This window comes from Mustela nivalis (genome assembly GCF_964662115.1).
Source record: "Mustela nivalis genome assembly, chromosome: 16".
NCBI classification, from domain to species: domain Eukaryota; kingdom Metazoa; phylum Chordata; class Mammalia; order Carnivora; family Mustelidae; genus Mustela; species Mustela nivalis.
The window spans coordinates 9,981,680-10,008,976 of NC_139035.1; the positions used below are offsets into that span (position 1 = coordinate 9,981,680).

At 52.8% G+C, this 27,297-nt stretch overlaps 2 protein-coding genes across 4 annotated transcripts in view; one reads left to right on the forward strand and one right to left on the reverse strand.

The window, feature by feature from the left end:
- KIF26B (kinesin family member 26B) overlaps positions 1 to 27,297 on the forward strand; it is a 412,901-nt gene that overhangs the window by 373,054 nt on the left and 12,550 nt on the right. For both annotated transcript variants that reach the window (XM_082702352.1, XM_082702353.1), the window contains 2 exons: positions 22,232 to 22,394; positions 23,326 to 26,722. In XM_082702352.1, coding sequence (XP_082558478.1) covers positions 22,232 to 22,394; positions 23,326 to 26,722 — 3,560 coding nt within the window. The remainder of the gene's footprint in view (positions 1 to 22,231; positions 22,395 to 23,325; positions 26,723 to 27,297) is intronic.
- Positions 6,384 to 27,297, reverse strand: part of SMYD3 (SET and MYND domain containing 3) — a 781,274-nt gene continuing 760,360 nt past the window's right edge. For both annotated transcript variants that reach the window (XM_082702359.1, XM_082702357.1), the window contains one exon: positions 6,384 to 8,021. In XM_082702359.1, the coding sequence (XP_082558485.1) occupies positions 7,860 to 8,021 (162 nt within the window). In that variant the 3' untranslated portion in view covers positions 6,384 to 7,859. The remainder of the gene's footprint in view (positions 8,022 to 27,297) is intronic.

Consider the following 27,297-nt stretch of genomic DNA (forward strand, 5'->3'; position numbering starts at 1 on the left):
GTTATAAAAAAGATCACAGCCTCTGTTTTCTTCTAGAGGTTTTATGGTTTTGGGTCTCACATTTAGGTCTTTAATCCATTTTGAGTTTTTACTTGTGCACGGTGTAAGAATGTGATCCAGTTTCATTCTTTTGCAAATAGCTGTCCAGTGTTCCCAGCACCATTTGTTGAAGAGACCGTCTTTTCCCTGTTGTATTTTCTTGCCAGCTTTGTAGTAGATTAATTGAACTTATAATCCTGGGTTGACTTCTGGGCTGTCTGTTCTGTTCCACTTATCTGTGTGTCTGTTTTTGTGCCTGTTCCCTACTGCTTTGATGACTCCTGCTTTGTAGTATAGCTTGAAATCTGAGATTCTGATGCCTCCAGCTTTAGTCTTCCTTATCAAGGTGGCTTCACCTAGAATCTTCTGTGGGTCCATAAAAATTTTAGGATTATTTGTTGTGGTTCGGTGAAAAATGCCGTTGGTATTTTGATAGGGATGGCACTGAATCTATAAATTGCTTTGGCTAGTTTGGACATGTTCATAATTTTGATTCCTCTAACCCATGAGCATGGAATGTCTTTCCATTTGTGTCACCTTCAATTTCTTTTATCAGTATTTTATCGTTTTCAGAGTATAGATCTTTGTAGCAATCAAAAGGTATTTGATTCTTTTGGAGCAGGTGTAAATGGAATTTTTTTTCTTAAACTCTCTTTCTCTTACTTCATTCTCAGTGTATAGAAATACAACCAATTTCTGTAGGTTTATTTTATATCCTGCAGCTTTATTGGATGCATTACTTACTTCTAAGAGGTTTTGGGTAGAGTCTATAGAGGAACGCTCCTTTTTCAGCAGGAGGTGTAAATCAGACGTCTGCCTTCAACTTTTGGTGGCCTGCCTCACAGCCTGGATGGGGCTTTATCGTTCGTCAGGATCAACTTCCTACGGTGGCTGAGAGGACATTCCCTCTTATATAAAGCCCAGGAAAGTGCCTGTGGGCCCTTCCCATTTCTGGTTCATTGACTCTCTATCACCGTAAGGAATGGACAGACCCACAGCCCAGAGCCCTTGACAATCAAATTCTGAAAAAGCACAGGGCGCCTGGGTGGCTCAGTGGGTTAAAGCCTCTGCCTTTGGCTCAGGTCATGATTCCAGGGCCCTAGGAGCAAGCTCCGCATCAGCCTGTTTCCCCCTCTCTCTCTGCCTGCCTCTCTGCCTACTTGTGATCTCTGTCTGTCAAATCAATAAATAAAATCTTTAAAAAAATTCTGAAAAAGCAAACCTCCCCACTCAATTTCTTACTAGAATAATGAGACTCTTCTTGACAATTTCCTTTGCAAAAGGAGAGCAGCCATCTTTAAAAACCATACACTTGGGGGCACCTGGATGGTACAATCCGTTGAACATCTGAGTCTTGGTTTTGGCTGAGGTCGTGATCTCATGGTTGTGAGATCGAGCCCCGCGTCGGGGTCGGCGCTCAGCACAGAGCCTGCTTGAGATTCTCTCTGCCCCTCCCCCTGTGCTTGCTCACTCGCTCGCTCTCAAGTAAATAAATCTTTAAAAAAATGAATAAAAAATAAAAACCATACAATTTGACCTTTCCAAAAGCCAAAGGCTCACCTCACCAGAGTCATTTATTTGAGCCTATAATTTGTAAATGCCAAGAACGATGTGATTTTTCCCTTGAAAGCCTTCTGGAGGGAGTCCAAATCACCGTCTTGTCATTAAGTCTTCTGTTCAAGGACCCATGTAAGGACCGTGTCACCGGGCTCGGAGCCACGGGTGTTGTGCAGCAGCAATGGGCAGCAGAGCCACCACTTTCTGTATTTGCTGAGCACACGTCCCATCTACACGGTGCCGATGTGCTCATTTCACCTTCACATGAACCCTGGAGGTAGAGGCTGTTGTCCTTCCCTTTCTAGAGACGAAGACGGCAAGACACAGAAAGGCCTAGCAAATCACCAGCTGTCACAGGTACAGTAACTGGGAAGCCAGGATTAGAACCCAGGTACTGGGGCTCAAAACTCACCCTTCCATTCACTGCACCATTCCCCAGGGCACAGAGTTAGACCAGACGGACCTGGGCTCAGGCTGCGCTCTGTCCCGGCTGCCTCTATGACTTAAGGATGCTCAGGCTCCATCTGGACAAGAAGGAGAAGGTTCCGGCTTGTTGGGAGTAGCACAGAGGAAGGCATCTGGTGCTCCATGAACCGCTGTGAGAATGTGACCACCATCTCTCAGGTCTCTTTCAGGGTCATTATCAGGCCTTTGGGAGTCCTGTATAGACCCCAACCCATGAGGAGCTCAGGGGCAGAACTTGACTGTGACCTCATTGCTCAGCTGTGTGTCCTCGTGGTACCAGTGAGCTGCGACTCCCTGCCGGCCTCGTAATCCTTGTGTTCTCACGAACACAGCCCGCTTCCCCGGCGCGCCGAGGGTATGATTCCTGTGTTCGTTACCCGGGGGGGACTGGACCTTTGTCTCAGGCCATCCCCATGTTAAACCCACTGTCCTCTGTCTCACTCCTCCCGGGAGCAAAGAGTGGACGTGAACGTGTAGGAACCCATTAGAGACGGAGGTCAAACATCTCTCCGCATGCCACAGCCCGAGTCCAGACAGAGGCCTGGGAGCGTCTCTGCAGCATCCAGAGGAAACAGATGTGGCTGAGCCCATGGCAGCCCCGGGAATCCACCACGAGAAAGCGGTGTCTGGTGCATTTCAATCTCTTCTCTCAAGGTTTGAGCACGTGGAGCAGAACCCCCCGCCCCACCAAGCCTCCTTGCCAGATAGATTTGAGTAGAAGGCGAGTGGAGCCAGAGGCTCCCAAGCATAAGGTCCTGAGACTCAATTCCTTACATGGTGGGCACTGGCCGGGAAGACACCGGCTCCCAGTCACGACTGTCCCACCTAGAACCCCCAAAGGCATTTCTCATACGACGATTTTACTCACCAGACCGACAACTTGAAAGACCCCACAGTGGAGCCAACGCAATTGCTTTTTTAATCTTCACCTCAACCCCATGGGGCCACCACTGGAAATCGGCCAAAGGAAGTTCATTCCAAGTGTCCTTTGTCACAGCAGTCTGGGGCCTGCGGAAGCCGGAAGAAAGCTCTGCGGCCACACTTGACTTAGCCCTGCTTGTGCAGCCGGTAAGGGACAGAATCACAAACAAGCGAAGTTTGGTGCCTGTGCCCCACGGCCGCCTCTGCACTCGACGCTGCCCCTCACGAGGCCTTCTCCGGCTCTGTGACGGGGCCACGTCTCAGCTCAGGTTAGAACGGTCCTGTCTAAGGACGGTCTGGTCCCCGGGGGAGGGTTCCCACTCTTCCCAACCTCATCAACGCTTGCGTTGTCTGACTGAAAAGCGTGTGGCCGTCGAGTGGGTGTCCTAGCAGAGTAATGCCGTATCAGAGTAATTTTAATTCCTTACGGTTGAGTATCTTCTCATGCCTGTTGCTCAGTGCTCTCTGTCCCTGTCCTCTCGGTCTCATCTTTTGCTCGGTTTTCTGTGGAGCTGCTTTTCTTCGTGTTCATCAGTTTGCAGGAATTCTTTGTAAACTCTGGCTCCTACTATTTTGCCGAATTTGTCAAATTCCCACAGATCTGCAAGGCTCCTTTGGTCGTATACCAGGTGTCCATAAATGCAGGGGGGGGTCTGTCTCTGGGCCCTCCCCCCATGCCGATACCACATGGCCGCAGCCCCGTCGGGCTCTGTGAGTTCTTTATGGTGTGCCGTCTTCCCTCCGATGCCTTTTTGTGCCTCACTGTCTCCTTCCTTCTGCTTTCTTTTGGTGTGCTTTGCCATTCTATTTTTATCTCCATCTTAGGATGGCTACTTGGCTTAATTTTCTCTCTTTCTTGCTCTGTAATATTAGCCCTTAATGCTGTACATTACCCACTAGGAACTGCTATGTCTGTATCCTCAAGTTTTTCTAACGACGATTGTTTTCACTATCACGAGGTCAACCTAGTTTCTAGTTTTTATTCTATTTGCCGTTTGAGCCAGGGGACTAATGTCCACAGCTGAGTTATTTGAATTCCGTCCACTCCTTCTGGGGCTTGCTTTGCTAGGGCAGGTACAGAGCGCCGAGGGCTAGTTGGAGCCACCGTTAGAGGACTCTAGCATTATTATTATTGTTGTTGTTGCCGTTGTTGTTATTAGCCCCTTCTGAGGGTTCCGTCCCAAACCCCACATATTAGCAGATCTTCCCGCTCTGTCTGCTTGAACAGACATGGAATGCATGCTTTCTCTGTCTCTCTCTCTCTCCAGCTCTCTCCCTTTTCTTTTATTTTGCCTGCAGACTGTGGCTGCCTTGGCCTCCCCAGATTCTGAATTTCGTCTCCCTGTCTCAGTAGCGTGACTGCCTGGCTCTGTCAGGGCGTCCTTCTCGGTCGTGTGGCCTGTCTGGGCGGTGAGCTGGGGTGTTCGCGAGGCCTCCCATGTTCGTTCTCCTCTCAGAGATGACTTTTCTCTGCTGTTCTTGCCCAGTATCCTAAGCCCATTTTGGTGCTAATATTTTGTCTGGTTTCCTGGTTGTTTAAGGCTGGAGGGTAGATCTCGTTCCGTTGTTTTCTTTTTTTTCCCCCAGCACAGCCAGAAGCAGAAATTGGTCATTTCCGATGAATTTCTTGCTTATTTTGTTTCTTTAAACATCTTCACTTCCTGAAGCATGTTAATCAACTTTTTGTTGTTCACTTGTCATCTGTGTTCGAACGTCTTGCTCGGCCATCTCTTGTTTCTGCTGGGTCTTTCTCATGGTGCCTTATTTGTCTGTGTGTGTTTCTGCCCTGGGGTGATTCATTTGCATTCACTTTTTTTTTTTTTTTTTTTTATGAGAATTCTTCAAGGCTGAGGGTAAAGATGGATTACTTTAGCATTTGTGTTTACTTCTTCTTGGTGCCTGGGATCACCACCAGCTGAGGACACTCTCTGTTATATTCCCAGCTTGAACTATTTTGGACCCCCCGATACCAAGAATTCAAACTGCCAACTTGTGTGAACCCAGCCTGTGGTTCTAAGTTCTCAGGACAATTTCTTTTCTACTTAGAGCCCTACTTTAAGACAGACGCGGCTTATATAGTGAGGGGAGCAGGTGTTCCCCAACGGGGTCTTCCTTTTACAATCCTCACGTTGGGCAGGCTCTCGGCTATGTCTTCAGTTTTGCATGCCCTTTGAAGCCATATTAAACTAAGCTGAGTATTACCTGGTTTGGCAAATACCTTCAGTGTCATAGCAAACTTCCATGTTCTCCTCAGTTCTGGCAAATTCCCAACTTCATTTCTTTCTTTTAGCCTGACAGTTCTTTACTCTGAAAAGCTCAGTGATGTTCTGAATGAGATTTATGAAAATGTCTTCTTCACAGTGTTTCATTATACTTGATAAGAAGTTCTTCTTAGGTACCTAGATTACCCTGTTGTTGTTTTTGATCCTTTTCTGTATTCTATTACACATTTCTGTGTTCTAAATTATCAGCAAGGGACCCTATAATTACTGTCCAAACTGGGACACTTCTCAGAGTAAAAGCGTTAGTTGATATTATTAACTTTCTGAAATATTTTCTGACAAATCCGTTTCTGTTAGTGGACTTATAAAATAGTTATATTTAAGATTACCTTAAAACTAAAATATTTTCTGACCAAAAAAAAAAATCCATGTGCACCAAAGTAAAGAAATTTAAATCTCTTTATATCATTTTTCAGAACATTCAAATAAAGCAAAGCAGAATAGTTATTCACAATCCACCTTTGTGCATTTTTTTTTTTTTTGAGAGACTGAGAAAGAAAGCACCTACACGAGGTGGGGAGAGAGGGAGGGAGGGAATCTCAAGCAGGCTCCATGCCCAAGAGAAAGCCTGAAGTGGGGCTCGATCTCACAACCCTGAGATCGTGACCTGAGTCAAAATCAAGAGCTAGACACTCAACCGATTGAGACATCCAGATGCCCCAATGCTGTCTTTTTATTTTTATTTTTTTATGATTCTATTTATTTATGTGACAGAGAGAGACACAGTGAGAGAGTGAGCAGGCTTCCCACTGAGCAGGGCGCCAGGTGCGAGGCTCGATTCCAGGACCCTGGGATCATGAGCTGAGCTGAAGGCAGACGCTTAGCGACTGAGCCACCCAGGTTTACCACGATAGTGTCTTTCTTAAGACTATATATTTTTCTAGTATTATCTTAGGGCTACAGTGTTTTGCTTCTTCGCTTACCTACATGTTTATGTCTGTGTGTGCACATGTGTGTGAACATCTGAAACTCTATGTTTCAATCTGTGCCATTTCTTACGGCCCAATATTCACGTAGTTCAGTCCTTGCTCTAGCAGGGAAGCGTTCAGGGTCCTGCCTGTTCAAAAGTTTCCTTCCGTTTAATAATTGCAATTCATCACAGGCTTCTGAGGCTGAGGGTTTCTTAATTTTATTTAAAGGAATTTATTTTTTTAAATTTTTTATTTAAATTCAATTTGATTAACACATAGTGTATTACTCATTTCAGAGGTCGAGGCCAGTGATTCTTCAGTTACAGAGAACACCCAGGGCTCATTCTCACATGCCCTCCTTAATGTCCGTCTCCCAGTGACCCTAGCCCCCCACCCAGCCCCTCCAGCAACCCTCAGCTTGTTTCCAAGGATTAAGAGTCTCTTATGGTTTACCTTGAGGCTAAGGTTTTTATATTTCATTTGTTGAGCACCTGATGACAGACTTACAACTTGTTTTGAACAAAGTGCAACCAAAATTTAAAAGACCTGTTTCTAAAATTCCAGTACCTTTGTGTAGAACACCGAGGTAAATACATTTCAAAGTTCAAAAATGGCTAATACCAGCAATTTCATATTATTTAAGCTGGTTCTTGAGAGCCCCAATATTTCTCAAACCCCGCAGAGAGAGCTGCCCATTCTCCTAATGAAATAGTTGTTTGTTTAACATAAGATCGATCACAGCATTTTTGTTAGGTCAGTCTCTGCAGATGTAAATCTTGCCGATTTTGACAACCACAGCTCATACTCCTCTGGGGAGAAACAGGAGTGTGTTTGAGCCTCGTTAGGAGGTCTGTGTGCACCGTAACCATGGCAAGCGTGTTTCTGCACACGTGTCTCCAGCCGAGGGAACAGCACGTCTGCAGGCGGGAGCCCTGTGCACTTTGTGTGTCCCACATGCTGGGACCATGGAGACCGAGGGTGAAGGTCTGTCCCATTCTTCCCATCTCGCTGTTTCAAGTCTTAATAATACTTTGTTTTAAACAACAAAAAACTCCAGAACCATGTAAACTGGGCAGGAACAGGCTAAGGGGCATCAATGGAGACTTGTGTGGGGAAACCGGAGCCTGGAATCAGACTCGCAGAGCCAGGGGGTGTGTCGCACTTGGGTCTGCGATCCCCGGGCGCGCAGAGGGCCCACCTCTGCCCTCGGTCCTTCATGCATGCTGCTTGGGCAAACTGCCTCGCAGCAAGCTGATTTGTCTGAATGATATTTCCCGGTGTTAGTGTAAAGGAACAGGGATGGGGCAGCCCCGGGCCTCAGAGCATGGCCCTCAGCATTGGCACATGGGCAGCCGTCCGCTCTGCTGACGCTTAGCTTCAGGCCGGCGATCCCTGGGTGCTGTTCTAAAAGCCAGAGGCATTGACCTTGACTCTGCGACGCGGTTTTACCAGCCCTTCTCCCCCATACACACTGCCAGAACCACACATTCCCACTCTGGAGACATTGGTTTTGTGCAAAATCAACCTCAGAAAAGCCATGAGTGGTGGCACGGAGGCAGGTGACAGACGGGCCAGAATGGAGAGGGCCAGAGTCTTGTTGAAGCTGAGGGCATCTAGGTGGTTCTGGCTGTTCCTTTTTGGGAAATGTTGTACCTGAGTAAAAGTGTCTGTCTGCGATCTGTCCTCAAAGGCAGTGAGCTGTAGGCCCTGGTGTACCCTCGGGCGTGCTCTGGGAGGCTGGAGGAGTCGCCCTGGCGTCCTGTGGGGGAGACGGTGAGCCTTCCCCCCGGCACTCACTCCATCCATGGCAGTGGCAGTGGTCTTGGTTCAATTCTGACCATGGCTCCTACAAGGAAAAAGCAAAGGTAGTGCTTTGGAGTTGGGAAACTCGGTGAGGAGACCTCTTTTGATGGGGAGGAGTTCATCTGATATTTATTTAAATATTTATAGAAAGGCAGCTCTATGCTGGATACTGTGTTGGGCCCTAGACGTGTAGAAAGAAAAGAAGTGATCTCTGCCCATCTAACGGAGTTTTTCAACAAGCAGGCGTCCTCTGTGGTACGTGACCCACAGAGAACCTTCCAGCGCACTTTTTTTGATGTTAGTCACCATACAGGACATCATTAGTTTTTGATGTTGTGTTCCAAGATTCATTGCATGTAACACCCAGAGCTCCATGCTATCCGTGCCCCCCCTTAATACCCATCACCGGGCTGGCCCGCCCCCCACTCCCCTCCCCTCTAGGACCCTCACTTTGTTTCCTGGAGTCCACAGTCCCGCGCGGGTCCTCCTCTGAGTGCCCCTCCCCGCCTTCCTTCTCCCTTTCCTTCTCCTAATGTCCTCCATGCCACCCCTTATGTCCCTCAAGCTCAGCACCCAAAAAACAAGTCAGAAAATGGGCCGAAGACAGGAACACAGGCTTCTCCCAAGGAGACCTACGCATTGCTGACAGCACATGAAAAAGTGTTCATCATCATTAGCCAGCAGGGAAATTCAAATCACAACCTTCAGAGCACTTTTGAAATCTTTGATGAGATTTTGAGATTTTTGATATTTTCCTGTAAAAGGGAGAGATGCAAAGAAGAGGGCACGGGAAGATGGGGTGAACTCCTAATTTGCAAGCTTCTTGTCCCCGGCGAGATTTGAGAAACTGCTCCGTTAAGGATCTTACAGGATATCCGTGATTTGGTTCTGAAATCAAACCATGTTAACCCCGTGTTTAAGAAAGGAAGACCATTTGCCATTAGATGTATCCACCTAAAAGATAAAACGGTCATGCCATAATGGCCTTTCTTTTCAAACAAAATAATTATCCCTGGAAACCTTGAATCAGCTTCGTTCATTATTTTTCAAGAAATGTGCAATTTTTTCATGTCATTCCCCGTTAAAATTTCACAGACTCTCTCTCAAATTATTAAACGTTTGCATTGTGGCCTCAGTGTAACATCTTTTTTTCAGACATGCACCAGTAATGGAAACCATTCTCAAACTTAATTTCCTTTTAATTCCTTCCAATGACTGTGCCCTGCTTCTGGTGCCAAGAGCCAATCCCGTTGGTACATTTTGTGAGGACTGTGGGGTCACGTTTCTTTAAGCCACATTTGATACCTGGAAGGCATCCTAGCAGAGCTGCCCCCGTCATCTCCTGAAAGTTGGTTTTATGTGATTTCAAAAGAAGTTTATCCCCAGGCAGTCCACCACATGCGTTTCACAACAGTCTTTCAAGTTCTCCCTGGCTGGTTCCCGGGTAGTGGTCTGCGAGTAACAAGAACCATATTGGACAAGGATCGTCACGAAATCCCACAGGCAATGTCTGGTCACTCTTATTGGCAGGCCTGACACAGGAAAAGCAACAATTGGAAGATTTTTGAACCCCAAGGACCACAAATGTGAGCTAAAATCTAAGAATGTTGGAGTATTGCTCAAAAACTCTGGCCATTGAAGGACACTGTCCAGCAATTGAAACCCCACAGAATGGGAGCAAGTCTTTGCAGATCCTATTTCTAGTACAGGATTCCTGCCCAGAATATATGAAGAACTCCTCCCATTCAACAACAGCAGCAAAAAGATAATTCAGCTTCGCATATAGGCAGAGGACCCGCACAGACGATTTTGCAGAGAAGACACACAGATGGCCAACAAGCACCCAAAAAGACATTCTGCACGCTTAGCCACCGGAGAAATGCAAACAAAACCACCGTGAAATGCCACCCCACATGCGTGGGGAGGGCTGTGATTCAAGAAGCAGAAATAGACGTTGGCAACGATGCGGCGAGATCGGCAGCCTCATGCACAGCTGGTGGGATTGTGAACTTTGCAACCACGCTGAAGACCATTGGCAGTTTCTCTTCACGTTAAAACGAGAATTGCTGTATTATGGCGTGATTCCACTCCTCGGTATACACTCAGAAGCATCGAAAGCAGCTACTTGAACAGATACTTGTTCCCAGCGGCATTCTGCGCAATAACCCACAGGTGCAAACTCTCCAGGTGTCATTAGGAGGTGAACGGAAAGCAGACTGTGGTACGTCCAGGCGTGGGAACAGTATTCAGCTCCACTGGATACTTAAAAGGACTAAAATAGTAAATTTCATGTTGTGTGTATTTGACTACAATAAAAAAGAAGAGTAGGATAGGCAGGTGATTTCCATGGACATGAAGTCCCTGGGAGTTGCTAGGACAGTCAGACGTTTCCTTTCCTTTATTTATGTATTTTTTGGGGGAGCAGGTAGATGACTAGTGGGTTAGTGAATGGAGTTGGATGTGAAAGAATTTCCGTAGGATCAAAGCAAACAGCATTCCAGGCCGAGCTGCTGGGATGGACTGAGTGCAGGAGAGGACAGAGTCCACACTTGCTCAAGGAGCTATGGGCAGTGGGAGGGCCAGAGTCCACCTGCCAGGAGGCATCTAGACAATTTCCCAGCATCGTCCTCACTCTGTCCGGCTCCAGATCCAAAACCGCCAAATCGCCTTCACCGTCACCCTTCACGTGATGAGGAGGAGGCTTCCTAGACGGTCGGTCAATGAAATAACAAATGGATTGGAGCCACGGTCATGCCTGTCTGCACTTGATCGAGCCTGTGCCCACGTCCCCCATCTTGGCAAATCATGGATTTTGTGGCACTGGTGCTGCCCCTTTCCCCTGTGGCCATCTTCATTGTCCCCGCGCTGAGTCTTGGGATGGCCAATGGTCAGGAACCAGGCAGCAGGGATGGAAGGAGAGGCAGTGAATGACTTGTGCTGACCGTAACCGTCAGAATCCTGTTTGGAGCTCCACACTGGTGACTTGAGGGCAAACCCATGCTCCCAGGGAGCGATGGGAACTCGATATCACGGGAGGGGACACATCTGATCTTCTCATCCACCCTCCCAAGGACTGGGCTGAATCCTTTCTAACGGAGTGATATTCTTGAATAACGAGCCAGCTTCTGTCTGCTCTCTTGGGAGGCTGTCCTGTGACCCAGGGGTGCCCACCGATGGGCAGTCCAGTTGGCCAGAGCAAGAGTAGACTTCCCTGCCTTTTGTGTGCATGAGATCAGAACACAGTCAAGGGAATGCAAATGACATCACTGCTCAGGGCTCGGATTTGCATTTCCTGTGTTTCTTCTGAGAGAGAACTGAAACTGGCTAAAGCATGAAACTGGCTAAACTGAACTATGAAGGCTAGAGATGGTCATGATTATAACCCAGTGTTAGCATTAAGCCCAGACCCTTTCACTAATGTCATTCGACCTCTTTCTAGTCTTTCCAAGGAATGTGGCATAGGAGGGACTCACCTGGGTTTCCTGGGCTGGAGAATAAAAGTCCCTAATTCACTCACGACCCACACTGCTCTGTCATCTCAGGGTTTTGCTTAGAGAGGTTGGTCAAGAAAGATGGCGAATCCCTTCCAGAGGCTTCCCTGCCATTTCTTGCTAAACACATTTCTTTTGATAAAATTCTAAGCACACTTGCAGATTCTCAAAGCCCAGAGTATACACACTTCTAATGTCAGCCCCGAAGGGAAGTCACGGGCTGAGCTCTGGAAAGAGGCGCCATCAAAACGCCACATAGGCATGTGGTCCTGTACGTTCCCTACTTGAAACAAGCACCACAACTCGTGGAAGAGCGTGGGGACATTCTTAAAGGGTTGGTGTATTACTAAGGCGACACAGAAAGTGGGGAACGGTGCAGCAGGAAGGCCATGGCAAAGATCTGAGAGAAAGCACCGGGCAAGAGTAGGACTCCATCAGGTCAACGTCCATTTCCTCTCTTTTTGAGAATTTAAAAATCCTATGGAGGGGGAAATAAAAATCCACGGAGGACAGGAGTGAGTGGGGAGTGGGAGGGGCTCTCGGTCACCATGGCGACATGACTCTTGCCACCATCTCTGCCATCCATCGGTGCCTGACCCCCTTTTGGATGCCCGTGGAGATCGCTGACCTTGGAATTAAGGCGTGCTCGCAAACCTGAGGATGGTCTGCTCTTGAGAAGGGCTAAATTTCTACACAGAACAGTGAGCTCATGTTTACCCAGCAGATGTGTAAATAGTTATAATGCCACATAATTGAGATGTTCCCTCATCCCTGCCTCAGTAAAGCTGTCCTCCCCGGCTGTTGTGGCTCTGTGGAACGTGACTGGACTATAGAAATGGCTAAGCATCGGTGACTAATAATGGCTGAGGCCAATGGAATTTTTTTCTAGTGAACATACAGGGTTCTGTTGGTTTCAGGTGTACACTGTGTGACTCCACACTTCCACACAGCACCCGGTCCTCATCACGACAGGTGCGTCCCCCATCCCCCTACCCCCACCCCGCTCTGGCAACCATCAGGGTGTTCTCTAGAGTTAAGAGTTTGTCTCTTGGTTTGTCTCCTTTTTTCTTTCCAAGTTTGTTTTGTTTCTTAAATTCCACAGATGCATGAAATTGTATGGTCTTTCTCTTTCTGTTTGACTTATTTCACATAGCTTTATACTCTCCAGCTCTGCCCGTGTGGTTGCAAATGGCAAGATTTCATTCCTTTTAGGGCTGAATAATATTCCACCATATACAGAGACCACGTCTTCTTTATCTGTTCATTGATCAATGGACGCTTGGGCTGCTTCCATCACTTGTGAGGCCAAATGAATTTTACAAAGGAAGTGAAACTTCCTGGGGCACCTGGGTGGCTCAAGTCATCATCCTGAGGTCCTGGGATCAAGCCCCAAGTCAGGCTCCCTGCTGAGCACAGAGCCTGCTTCTCCTTCTCTCTCTGCCCCCCACTCATGATTGCTTTCTCCAGTGCGCTCTCTCCCTCTCTCTCTCAAATAAAATCTTTAAAAAAACCAAACTGCAGTAAATGATAGAAACCTTATTGCTCCTAATCTGGTCCTGCAGTTGGGTTAAATAATGAGCGTGCATCCATCACAGATCTGTCCGCATGTCTAGTAAGTACAGAGACTCTCATCATGGACTCATTAAGCATCTCTTGATAGCATCTTAAGCCTCATTAGCATATATAACTTTTGGCAATCTGTGAATTCAGGGAGAACCTTTGGGCCTACTTCCTATTTGTCTGCAAGGTCTACTAATTTGCCTTCTAGGCTATTGTTTTTAGTTTTTGTTTTGTCTTGATTTTGTCAAAGTGATGATGGTATTCTTAGCTCCTGGTCATGCTAAAAGTAAAAAAAAAAAAAATACAGGATCTCTCCCCTTCTGTCCTAGAGCTCATATGTCATCAACATTGTCCAAGTTACTATAAAGAAAGGTCCAAATAAAAAGATCAAAATAAAAGCGCATCTCCTACCCTCAAGGTTCTTAGGATCTTGTTGAAAAGAGTGAGTTGGCTTTGGTCACACCATGGGGCTTGAGGGCACAGTTCTCAGACTGCCAAGCTGGCCCCAGACTTCCGTAGAGTCTGTCTGCAAAGTTAGAAGAGTTTCCACAAGGCTCTCCCACTTTTGACACCAATGGCAAATTTGAAGGGTTCCCGAAACCATCTTCGGGTTTGGTAATTCACTAAGGAGGACTCTCAGACTTGCTGAAGGTACTCACAGTTGTGATTCATTACAGAGAAAGGACAGAGATGAAAACTAGCCCAAGGAAGAGGGGCATAGGGTTCCACGCATGAAGCTTTGCTTGTCCTATCCCATGCAGTCACAGTGGACTACCCTCCCAGTGTCCGTGGGTGACAGTACACACCAGTATTGCCACCCAGAATGCTCATTTGAGCCTTAGCATGCAGAGTTTTTACTGGGGCTACATGATGTAGGCGTGATTGATTGATTGATTGATTTCCCACATGGTCACACTCAGTCTACGACTGATACGGCATGGCCCAAGGTCTCTGACCAAAATCACACAGTTGGTCTTTGTGGTGTGGCCAGCCCCCACCCTAAGACAGTCAGGTGTGGCCCTCTGATCTGGTGTAGCCAGTCCCTGCCCTAGACAGAGCCCCTCCTGACAGATATGACATAGATTACCACCTGGAGGCTGAGGGCAAAGGCAAGACCTCTTTGGGCAAAGCCATGTTCTTCACTACACAAGAACTCTGAGCAGAGAGGAGGTGCTGGGCTTCGCGGTAGTGGAAGGGGGTTGAGGATGAGCTTGGACGACCAACCAGATATCTGAGGAGCAACGGAAGGAATGCGGAATGTTTCTAAGCAAGAGAACCTTAAGGGAGGATACGATCAATGTCTTTTAAAATGTGAAGGACTATTGTATGCACAAGGTTTGTTCTTACCCTGTGTTGCCCCTAGACTACTGTGAGTGCCATGGAAGGGGTAAGTTCAGTATAAGAAGAGCTTTCTGACAATTGAGGCTCTTCGAAAGTATCACACAGGCTGCCCCAGGAGTTGGTAAGTTCTCAGTCATTAAAAATCTTCTGGCAGAGAACAGATCACCTGCTACAGTGGCAATTTTTTTTTCCAGAAAGTACGGCGACCTCTGAGAATCCTTTCAACTCTGATACTCTGTGCTTCTAAAAATATTGTTCAGCCTGACTCAGAATCGTCTCCTGGAATCTCTAGCCTGTGATGCTCATTGTAGGAACTACCTTTAAAATATCTTATGTCACCCCTGTGTGTTTGTTGCCTTGGAATGAATGTACATTTTCCTGAGCAGAACCGAGAATATCTAGAGCAATTCAGAGTCTACTAGGTCTCAGCGGTCAGCAACATAGACCAGATGGAAGTTTTTCCTTGCACTAAATGAGAAGGCTTGAGTTGTTTAAAAGTGAATAATGTAAGAAAAAAAAAGTTTTCATGGAATGCATTTAGGTTCTGAAAGTGAACCCATGTGTTATGATCAGTTTAGTCATTGCAAGTATGTCTTTTTTTGGAAAGGATTTTATTTATTTGAGAGAGAAAGAGAGTGGGGAAGGGGCAGAGAGAGAGAGAATCTCAAGCAGACTCTCCTACTGAGCTCAGGGCCCAATGAGGGGCTCCATCTCATGACCCTGAGATCATGACCTGGGCCGAAATCAAAAGCCTGACAATTAACCAACTGGGCCACCCAGGTGCCCCATGAGTATGTCTTATTAAATGAGTTTGAAGCACATTAGCTAGGATTTTAACTGGAAACCTCCTGATAGCTATAAACTCAATATAAGCTGCATCACATACTTCTCTTAAAATATTCTGTCCAGACTATTCACTGTTTGGTCTTTCTCATGAAGCAGGTGGAATTAATGTGAATTTTATCTTATTCAGAGAAGTGGAACACTGATATCCACGGTCAAATGGATGCGTGCAGCCCAGAATCCCTTAGGTCTTTTGTCTTCCTGTGTGTACGGTGGTAAACCGTTAGTCATAAAGCAGGTTTCATTGGCCCCAAACCATACGTGCAACGCAAACCCCTTAGCTGGCATGAGCTGGCTTTCCATCCAGACGTTTTCCAATGTCCCATTGTCAGGAATACCTGTCATGTGGCTCGTCATACTTACAATGGCAGGCCCCTGTGGGGTACCATCTTTTCCTTCCTGCCTCTCATTGGATACTGCTACCAAAGGTCTAGAGCCACACGGTGCCAGCCCTAGGTAGGCTGGATGGCATCTCTCCTGTGTATTTTTTTTTTTAAGATTTTATTTATTTATTTGACAGAGAGATAGAGCACAAGTAGGCAGAGCGGCAGAGGGAGATGGAGAAGCAGGCTCTCCGGTGAGCAGGGAGCCCAATGTGGGTCCCCATCCCAGGACCCTGGGATCATGACCTGAACCAAAGGCAGATGCTTAACCCACTGAGGTGGGTTAACCCACCCAGGTGCCCCACTCCCATGTATTTCTTAAAAAGATTTATTTTAGAGAGTGCACACAAGAAGGGAGAAAGGTAGTGGGAGAGACAGAATCCTCAGGCAGACTCCCTGCTGAGTGTGCAGCCCAACATGGGACTTGATCCCATGACCCTGAGATCACCACCTGAGCTGAAACCAAGAGTTGGATGCTCCACCGAGTGAGCCCCCCAGGCGCTCCCGCCATCTCTCCGTGTTTTACCTGTGTCAGAGGCCTTCCGACATGGTGCCGTTTCGGCCTCCAGGTTCCACAATGTCTAACCCTATGAGCAAACAATTCGGTTAACCTTGTCCACTCTCGGGTTCCGGTTTCAGGCCCTCCACCAACTGCAGGTCCCAGACCAGGTGCCATGTTTGGTTGGGTCCCCAAGGCTGGTCCTAAGGCACTGGGTGGCTCCTGGAGGGTTCTTCTCTAAGCTGTCCCCCAGCGAAGGAAGTGAAGTCACCACCTCTCACACAGCTAAATGCAGTTGCTTCTAGAGGCTTCTTTGACACACATGCGGGTGCCAGAGTCCCGGTCCCGGCTGAGGGCTGTGTTTCTCTGCCCAGTTTGCCTTATTGCGCACCCTGCTCCCCAGTGTCCCGCGACCCGCCTCTGTCATCAGGCAGCACAAAAGGAACCACATCCGAAGGCTCTAACTTCACATAACTCCTTGCGGAAATGCCCTTAGGCTAGCGTGGCTCGTACCAAGCTTTTTGCTCTTTTGTAGCAACCAGAACCGGACCATTCATGCCCTGAAATGTAGGCACCCTTGAGGAGCATGCCGCCGAGATGGTTTCCCTACAGAGAAGGCGTACAAAGTCTTCTCCCAAAGTGCGCGTGTCTTTAGAACAGTCGTGAGAAGGGAGCCACCATGGCCCTTACAATAAACTCAAGGGAAGGGCTTCTTTGTGTGTTTCAGTCAGCTCAACAGTGTCACAAAGGTATCTGCTTGAGACCTAAAAGATAGGACGAGAATTGTCCTCACCCAGGGGGATCCTGGTCCCCAGTACTTGGGCTGAACTCAGGACTTGCCGGTGACCGCTTGGGTGACAGTAGGGAAAGACGTTCACAGACCAGTGGGGTGTGACTAGGAAGGAGGCAGTGGGAGAGAGCGCGTCGAGTACCATTTGAGGGGCCAAAACTAGGTCGAGGTCATGATGTACATTTTGTCTTCTTTTTTTTCCCGTTCCTTCTTCCTTTTCACTGTCCTCTTTCCTCCTAGGGGTTGGTGGGTAGAAGCAGGGCCCTGAGGCCAGGACTGTGGGCTCAGACCTCTCATGGTTCTTGACCAGAACATCAAGCTGCCCACCTCAGGCTCTACGGCACGTTCCAGCAGTTTCCGGAGAAAGCGGGTAGAAAGCGGGCTGGTTTCTAGAATGTGGCAGGAGTGGTTATCTACAGATTGGCTCGTGAGAAGCAGGGCCAAAGGGAGGGCTGTCCTGTGGGGCTATGGGTGGGCTCCCCATCGTGGTGATTCAGAACTCCCCGTCTCCTGCACAAGGACTCGGTTCCCAGGACTTGGTACCTCCAGGGTTCCATCACTGCCTTTCTGGAAAAGAAGGCTACTTTGCGCTGCTTGTGAAAGGAAGGGCCTTTTTTGGACTCGATGACCTGGCCAGCACCGCCGGATGACACGGACAGCTTGAATTTCGGCGGAACCCTGAACTGTCTCACCAGCTGGGAGGGTTTGAGATGGTTTCCTCCCCCAAGGGTCCATAAACAATGCACTGCGGATTCCAAACCACCCTTTCCGAAACGAGTTCAGAGTTTTGTGGGGTGTTTGGGGCAAATAAATGTCAGCCAAGTAGGAGGTCTGCCCACGAGACAGACTGTGGATATGAGGGCGTTTCTAGAAGTCAAGAAGTCACAGTGACAGTGGGGACAGCCTTCAGCCTCAGAGGGGTCTTTACTTATCACGCGCGGTGTTAGATGTTATGCCGTTGGCTTTAACAAATGATGTCATGTGTGTTCACCGGTGTGTGTGTGCTCGCCGGGTAGCCGGCTCAGGGAGCACAACCTTGTCCCTGGTCTCCACGCTGTCCCTGCACCGTGTGTCTGGGTGGCACAGGCTTGCCACGTGCTTCTGGAATGAGCCACTGCAGACGTGAGTGAATGAGTGTGCGCAGCCTCCCAGCCCCCTCGGGAGGACAGGCTCTGCATCCGGGAGCCATAGGAGAGGATCTGGGCAGTTGCCTGTAGCTGTGTCCCAGTGCTCGAGTGCTTCTCTGCCAGTTTCTGTTCAGCAAGAGACAATCTAAAGCAAGGAAATCACCATCCACTTTTGTGCTCTGGTTGGTGACTCTTGGGCACTGCGTCTGGGATGAGAACATGCTAGGTCGTGACTGTAGGACACAGGGGAAAACAAACACCTTTCTCCATAGAGGTTCAGATAGTAAATGTCTGTGGCTTTGTGGGCCACACAGGATCTGTCGCAAAACCACCCAGCTCTGTTGTTGTGGCACCAGGCCAGCCAGACCCAGTATGTTAATAGGCGTGGCTGTGTCCCAATAAAACTTTATTAATAAAAGCAGATAGTGGGCCGGCTTGGCCTCCAGGCCCCCGTTTGTCAGCCCAAGTTCATGCTCCTCGTGCTCTTTTAGCGTTAGCACTATGAACATTTGTTCAGGATTCCGTTCTTGCTGGGTCTAAGAAAAGGTTGACTTGATCTAAAAAGCAAGACATTTTTCCAAAAATTTTAAAAGACATGTGCCATTTGGGTCAGGAGGGAGGTAGAGTATGTGTGTATAGAAGGTGGCTGCTTCAAAGAGGGGCACGGTCCTTCCCCAGACCCCAGTCGGCTCTGCTGTCACCAGTCCCCTCGTGCCCCAGCTGTCCTGCCCAGCCAGGACCCCTCCCATGTGGCCCCCCGGTCCCTAAATCCCTCCTCCAGACTGGCCCTGGGCTCGGAGGCCGCTAGCTCCACACCTGCGCATTTCTCTTCCTCTTGCCTCAGCCCCGATGCAGAGGCATGGATCGAATCTCTGCTTTTGCCCTAGAAACTCCTGAATCTTTATTTTCCTACCAAAGACACTGAGCGAGATCTCCAGTGTTCAGCCTTCAGCGCCCTGCCCCTTCTTTCACGTTCCCTCCCCAACTTAACTGTCTTTGTTCCAAGTTAAAAGATCATCACGAGGTGGAAAAAAACCCAAAGCTTTATAGCCACCATTTTTCATTCCCATAAGGTGTCTGAGCGTCTGGAGAGGCTCGTGTGAAGGAGCCCTGCTCGTGGTTTTACTGGCTTTCCTCGAGGAGAGCTAAAATGCCGGTTGCCAAGCAACACACATGCCCTGGCTTCTTCCAACAACATGGACTTGGAAAAAAAAAAAAAAAGAAACACACGCGCCCTGTGATTGACTCATGAATGGGGAATAGTGTGGAAATGCACCAGGCAAACGGTTTGGTGGGACCACGTCCTGTTGATTCTGGCCCCTTTGCCTGAGGACTCACGCGCCGCCACACGGGGAAGCGAGTGGAATGTGTCCTCCGCAGCCTGCCCCTGATTAACAAGCATTAACATGAGACTTCAGAGCCCCACGCCAGCGTTGTTTGTATTTGTGTGCATTTTGGGGTTAAGATTTTTATTCATGAGAAACAGAGAGGCAGAGGCAGAAGTGGAACTCGATCCCAGAACCCTGGGATCCTGATCTGAGCCGAAGGCAGACACTTAATGACTGAGCCACCCATGCGCCCCGATTTGCATGCTTTTTTTGGTGGTCTCACTGTGGGTGTGTCCAGTGTTCCTTGGTGCAAGGTTTCTCTACATTTGTAGAGAAGCTTGGTTCCGGTTATGACTTAGGGTACTGTTGGCCTGAGTTCAGCATTAATGAGTCAACACCAGGCTTCATCCAGAGAAAGGAAGAGGGCATTCAGTGATCTACACAGCAGGCTCCGGAAAGTTTAAGAGATCCTCTAAAGCACGTGACAAAGCTATGGGGAAAATGGCTCTATTTGTGGCTCCGTGAGAGGAACGGTAAAATTCTTTTTTTTTTTTTTTAAAGATTTTATTTATTTATTTGACAGAGAGAGATCACAAGTAGACAGAGAGGCAGGCAGAGACAGAGAGGGAAGCAGGCTCCCCGCTGAGCAGAAAACCCGATGCGGGGCTTGATCCCAGGACCCTGAGATCATGACCTGAGCCGAAGGCAGTGGCTTAACCCACCGAGCCACCCAGGTGCCCTGGTGAAATTCTTTAAAAAACAAACAAAAACAAAAAACAAAAAAGCTCAGTGGACAATCTCGTGAGACTGAAAGCTGAAGACGTTTCTGTTCATGTTACCCAGAGTCAGAAAAATGCTGCGCCCTCTCGGCTAGTGTTTTATTATAAAGAGAGGGTGCATATAATTCCTTATTTGTAAGAAAGGCACATCAAATCAGCTGTCTTCAAGGAGGGACACCCGGAACAGGGTCACGGACTGCTCCGTCGCTGGGTGCCCACCTGGACAGCATTCACAACTTCGGCCTTCATGGAGACTTAGATGAACACGACTACCATGAACAGTCAGAACGAACGGACTGAAAGGGTCACAGCTTCACGCTAACAGGATCGGTCTTCCACTCGAAGCCACGGGGAAGACAAAGCCCGGGACTTGCCCCGGTGCCGTGTCTTGGCTCAGCGCGTCTGCCGGGGGTGGCCCCAGGCTTCCCGTCCGGCCACCAGCACCAGTGCCGCGTCTGCCGGAACTGAAGTGTGGGCTGGGCCTGGGTCCTCCTGCACACCCCCCTTACCTGTCCTAGTCCATCAAGGCGGCTAGAACGGAATATCACAGACGGGGGTGCTGGCGGGGGGGCGGCTGAAACCACAGACCTTTATTTCTCTCCGTTCTGGAAAAGTCCGACAAGGCAACGGCAGATCTTGCATCCTGTGAGAGAGGTTTCCTGGTTCTCTGCGACAGGGGCCTGGGAGCTCCCCCAAGTTCCCCTCAACGAGCCTCAATCCCGTTCACAAAGGCACCAGCCCCATGACCGGTCACCTCTCGAAGGCTCCACCCCCTAATGGCTTCACTCTGGGGGTTAGGGTTCAACCTACGAGTTTGAGGGACCGAAACACTCTGCCCAGAACACTCTGCTTGCACAACTTTTATCACTGACAATTTCGCTCAAGAGGACACCCCGATGTTTTTTTTTTAAATTGCCCCGTAACTGAGCCACAGCGAGCTCAGCCTCCCGAACAGACACCTTAATTGGTTCCATGTGGAAAGGAAACAGCGGCTCGTCCACCACGGTCTTCCTACAGGCCCGCCGCAGGTCATGTGTGAAATGCTTTCCCCGTGTCCACGGCCTAATCTCTGCTGACAGCAGCCTGCCTCTCACCCCGGGTCTGCCAAGCTGGACGACCCATCTCCAGGGAGCTCAGCGGGGGAAGCGGGCAGAGAGCCCGGCGGGGACATCGGTGAGGGGACAGGCCCCTTGCACCTGGTGCCACGAGCAGGACGCACAGCTATGCACGCAGGACGTGGGAAACAGAGGCTGCCTCTGCCCTCGGGCTCCGGGAAGGCTCTGGGGCAGAAATGACATCCGGCGGCAGCTGAGGGGTGAGCGCTGATGACGATGGAAGCAGAAGCATCGCAAAAGCAAGGCAGGGAGAGAGCTGGGCCGAGGGCAGGAATGGGAAAACAGGAGCCATTCCCCCAGGTCAGTTTTTGAAGAGCCTGGAAACCCCATCTGTGAACTCCCGGGCCTCATTATCACCCCTCGGGGCCCTGGCCCCACATGGCACCGGCAGAGTCATCCAGAGGACGGCTTTCTAGAAAGTTCCGCATTCCGTGGCTGGCCGGCTGAGCACGTGGGGCCATGTCTGTGTTGTGATCAGGACTACATACACCTTTTCCTGCATTCCTGCCGTGTGCAAACACGAGAGTGAGAGGCCGCGGTAAGACGGGGCCTGCAACTCTGTGCAGAACAGCGCGTACACTGTAAGCCCTCGGCTCCCCGGCACGGGATCGTGCCTGGCAGGCTGCCTTCCGCCATGGGGACCACTGGCGTGAGGGGTCGTGTGTGCAGCCTTCCAGCCGCCAGCCCCGGAGCCGTTCTGTCCTGCTCCTTCCGCTCGTTCCTGTCCCCAGGTCCCACTAGGCACGATGTCCCGTGCACGCGGACACACGGGTCTACCCCTGGCAGCAGGCCAGCACGGACCAGAGGTGACCTGCACGGACTCTGTCCTTGGGATTGGAACTACAAATAGCCCCGTGCAGAAAGATGAGGCTCATTCATATGCCATTTTTTAAAAATGGGGGGAAAAACCCACCGCCCACAACAACAAGAGCCACGTGGCGGCCGAGGCCCTGCCCCACGGCCCAGCGCTAACGCAGCCCTCCTCGCCCGCCCGCAGGGAGAGCAAGCTCACCATGCTGCTGCGCGAGTCCCTGGGGAACGTCAACTGTCGCACCACCATGATCGCCCACATCTCGGCCGCCGCCGGCAGCTACGCCGAAACGCTGTCCACCATCCAGGTCGCCTCCAGGGTCTTGAGGATGAAGAAGAAGAAAACGAAGGTAAGGCGCTCCCGGGGAGAGGGGTGCAGCGGAGGAAGGCGGTTTTGGAGCCTGACCCCGGAGCGGGTCAGTCTTTCTAACCCCCGAGCCCCAGGGGCAGGGGTTTGCGGTGCTGCCCACGTCGCCTGGCGGCCACTCGGAGCAGGACGGCTGTCGGGCCGGCAACGTCCCTTCCCCCCGCCGGCCGCCGGCCATCCAGCCTGGTCCCCATCCGGGCGCGCTGGGCCCGCTCTGGGACAGTTCGGAGGGATGGCTGCTCCTTGGCAGTGAAGAATTGGGGACGGCTGAGAAATACTCCGCATCTGTCTCCCCACCCTGGTCCCGCGTAGGTCAAGGCCGTGTCCTTCAGGCGGTTGAGCCCGAAGGGGCTTGTCCACTCCCTGCTCACATGGCCCTACTTCCTTCCCCTGCGCTTCTGGGAATCCTTTCTAGGCTCCTGGGTGTTGCTGTGTGAACCCGGTGGTCTCTGGCCGACGCGCGGGGTCTGCTGGAAACGACCAGCTGGTGCTCTCGGAGGCAGAGCCAGAACACGGGGGGGGGGGGGGTGACGAGAGCGTGTCAGAGAGCCATCATGGTTGTGCTCTCCGGGACAGCGGCTGAAGTGGGAAGCTCTCTTCCTCTCCGTTTTGGGGGGCAGAGTTGCCAAGGCAGGGACCCCTCAGCCTTTCAGATGCCGGACGGGGCCTTGGCCAGTCACCTCCTTTCCTGAGCAGGCTCTGTGTCCGGCGGGCCACACAGGGGCTGTTCTTCCCAGGAGGGGCCATGGCGTGCAAGGCCGGGGCCCACTGGCCTGCGCACCCCGAGAAATGGCCCGGCACAGGGAGACCGACCGGGGCGGCCTGGGGGGCCTGCACGGGGTCCACCTGTGGGCTCGCGGGGAGGGCGGTCTGCGGAGAGCCGACGCCGCTAACCTCCCTCCTCTCACCCACAGTACACGTCGAGCTCCTCTGGCGGCGAGAGCTCCTGCGAAGAGGGCCGGATGCGCAGGCCCACGCAGCTGCGGCCCTTCCAGGCCAGGGCCACGGCGGACCCGGACTTCCCCGTGCCTCAGCTGCCCAGCGAGCCGGACTACTCCTCCAGCAGCGAGCAGTCCTGCGACACGGTCATCTACATCGGGCCCAACGGCACGGCCCTCTCGGACAAGGAGCTCACAGACAACGAGGGCCCCCCCGACTTCGTCCCCATCGTGCCGGCCCTGCAGAAGGCCCGGGGGGACAGCCGGCCCGCGGAGGCCAGCGGGGCCTCGGGCAGCAAGTCAGAAAGGGACTGTCTGAAGTGCAACACGTTCGCGGAGCTGCAGGAGAGGCTGGGCTGCATCGACGGCAGCGAAGAGCCCAGTCAGTTCCCTTTCGAAGAGCTGCCCGTGCAGTTCGGGGCAGAGCAGGCCGGCAAGGGGCCCCCGTCCAGCCAGGCGGCCGGGGCGGACGCGCTCTGTGAGTCTGATAAGGAAGATAATGGGTCTGATGGCCCGTCCACCGACCGGGAAGGCACGGACCCTCCCGCCTCCAAGATGCAGAGAAAGCACTCGCCTGGCCCGGCGCCCGGCCCCGCGCTGCCCGGCAGCCCCAGCCCGGCCTCGCCCAGGAGCATCCCCGGCAGCAGCACATCCAGCCTGCAGAGCAGCCGAGAGAGCCTGAACTCCTGCAGCTTCGTGGAAGGCAAGCCCAGGCCCATGGGCTCCCCGCGGCTGGGCGTCGCCAGCCTGTCCAAGACCTCCGAGTACAAGCCGGCCAGCTCTCCCTCCCAGAGGTGCAAAGTCTACACCCAGAAGGGCGTCCTGCCGGCTCCCGCGCCCCTGCCTCCGCCGAGCAAGGATCCCGGCCCGGTCTCCAGCGAGGCCCTGCTGCCGCCGGAGGTGCGCACCCCTCCGGTCGGAATGAGCCCCCAGGTTTTGAAGAAGTCCCTGTCCGCTGGGAGCGAGGGGTTCCCTGAGAGCCCTGGCGAGGACGAGCCTCCGGCCGCCACGTCTCCGGATTCTAAGAAGGAGATCCTGAGCACCACGATGGTGACGGTGCAGCAGCCGCTGGAGCTGAACGGCGAGGACGAGCTGGTGTTCACGCTGGTGGAGGAGCTGACCATCAGCGGCGTCCTGGACGGCGGCCGCCCCACCAGCATCATCAGCTTCAACAGCGACTGCTCCGTGCAGGCCCTGGCCTCGGGCTCCCGGCCCGTCAGCATCATCGGCAGCATCAGCGAGGACCTGGAGTGCTACTCCGGCGTGGCGCCCGTCTCCGAGGTCAGCATCACGCAGTTCCTGCCCCTCCCGAAGCTGACCCTGGACGAGAAGGCGGGCCAGGCCGGGAGCCGACGTTCGTCCATCAGCTCCTGGCTGAGCGAGATGAGCGCCGGCAGCGACGGAGAGCAGTCCTGCCACAGCTTCGTCGCCCAGACCTGCTTTGGCCCCGGGGAGGCCATGGCCGAGCCCCCAGCCTCAGCCTCAGAGCTCGTCGGCAGCCTCCAAAACGGCACCGCGCTGTGCCGGGATAAGCCCAAGGTGGGGCCCGACAATTTGCTCATCTTGTCTGACACGGGCGAGGATGCTTTCGGCAAGGCGGCCCCCATCAAAGGCTGCAAGACCTCCACGCTGGGCAAGGCCACGGTCACCATCTCCAACACCGCAAATCTGGGCGGCTGTGAGGGCTACATCCCCATGAAGACCAACATTACAGTCTATCCCTGCATCGCCGTGAGCCCCCGGCCCGCCCAAGAGCCCGAGGCGCCCATCGCCCCCGTGCTCAGCTCGGTGTCGGGAGCCGTGCAGGCCCCGGAGAGCCGGGAGACCGGCGCAAAGGTGGAGATGAAATTCGAGGACCCTTGGCTAAAACGGGAAGAGGAGGTCAAAAGAGAGAGTGCCTATCCCAGTGAAGAGGGAACCAGGGGTGAGGCTGTCCCAGGCCCCCCGAAGCCTGAGGCTGGGGCAGAACAGGACAGGAAGGCCAGCCCCGGGGACAGGCTGAGTAGCAGTAGCGGGGAAGTGTCTGCCTCCCCCGGGAGCGACAGCTTGAGGAGGGTTGTGGATGGCTGTGAGACGGTCCTGCCCGGCGGGGCTGCCCAGAGCCCAGTGCACCCCAACAGGAGCCTGAAGTCCAGCAGCCTGCCCCGGGCTTTCCAGAAGGCCAGCAGACAGGAGGACCTGGGCAGCCTGTTCTACCACTGCACCGCGGAGACCAACGGGCTGGGCGTGCCACCGTGTAAGGCAACCCTGGAGAGGAAGGTGGCGTCGCCCAAGCACGGTGTCCTGGCTCGGCCCAAAGGGACACCCCCTCTGCCGCCGGTCCGCAAGTCCAGCCTGGACCAGAAGAACCGGGCCAGCCCCCAGCACAGCGCCTGCAGCAGCGGCACCAGCAGCCCCTCGCATCCCCCAGCACCCTTCCTGGCTCCCTTCGGGGAGGAGGTCGGCGGCAAGGTGAGGGAAGCCAGCAGCAGCAGCCGACTCTTCAGTGCCAAGCTGGAGCAGCTGGCCAGCAGGACCAACTCCCTGGGCCGGGCCACGGTCAGCCACTACGAGTGCCTGTCGCTGGAGAGGGCGGAGAGCCTGTGCGCGGGCAGCTGGCGGGCGCACGCGGGCAAGGACAGCACGATGCCCCGCACGGGCAGGAGCCCAGGCCGCGCTGCCGCTGCTCCTGGGCCCTCGCCCACCGCGCCGGGTCCCGCCCCGCCCCCCGCTGCTTCCTCGGCCTCCGCGGCGGCCGGTGCGGCCTCGCCCAAGGCCGGCCCGTGCAAGATCTCGGCGGTGAGCAAGCTCCTGCTGGCCAGCCCCAAGGCACGCAGCCTGGCCACCGCCACCACCAAGACACTCAGCTTCTCCACCAAGTCGCTGCCGCAGTCGGTGGGCCAGAGCCCGGGCCTGGCGGCCAGCGCCAAGCCCACTTCCTGGTCCACGCAGTCCCTGAGCCGCAGCCGGGGCGCGGGGCCCGCCTGCAAGCCCCCGCCGCGCGCCGTTAACGGGCGCATCTCCGAGCTGCTGCAGGGCGGCGCGGGCGCGCGGGGCGCCGAGGGGCGCGCCGGGGCGCCGGGCGAGGAGCGGCCCGCCGCGCCCCCGCTGCCCTCGCCCTACAGCAAGGTCACGCCGCCCCGCCGGCCGCACCGCTGCAGCAGCGGCCACGGCAGCGACAACAGCAGCGTGCTGAGCGGCGAGCTGCCGCCCGCCATGGGCAAGACCGCCTTGTTCTACCACAGCGGCGGCAGCAGCGGCTACGAGAGCGTGCTGCGTGACAGCGAGGCCACCGGCAGCGCCTCGTCCGCGCACGACTCCACCAGCGACAACAGCAGCTCCGTGGGCGGCCGCTGCCGCAGCCTCAAAGCCCCAAAGAAGCGCTCCAACTCAGGTAGGCGCGGGGCCCTCCGCGTGTCCCCGCACCCGCCCCCGCAGCGCCCGGGGCTGGGTGCTGCTCGGTGACCCAGCTCGGTGACCGCCGCGCGCGCTTCCGAGGGCCGGGTCACGGTCGCTAGGCTCGCGCCCTGGCGGCTGCGGACACCAGCACGTGGGACTGCTGGTCCCGAGACGCTGCGGCCGCCCTCCCGCAGGGGCATGGAGCGCGCTGGTGTCGTTAACGGTGGAGAGTCGGCGCGCATCGCCACCTCGGGGCCTGCAGTGCGCCCGGCCTGCGCATGCGTGCACACGCGCACACAGCGCATCAGCGCGACACACACACATGCATACACACACAGTGCACCTGCACAACACACAGACACACGCACAGCACACTAACACAGCAAGTACGCTGGTGCCCCAAATGCACGCTGTCAGAGAATGTCTTCCACCTCCCGGAATCTCCTATCAAAAGGTAATTAAAAAGTCCAAAGACTCATTAATATAACAAAGGCCATTGACTTGCAGAGTTTGGGGTGACAAGGGACAGGGAGTTCTGATGGGTGAGGACAAGAGAGGCCCCAGGTCAGA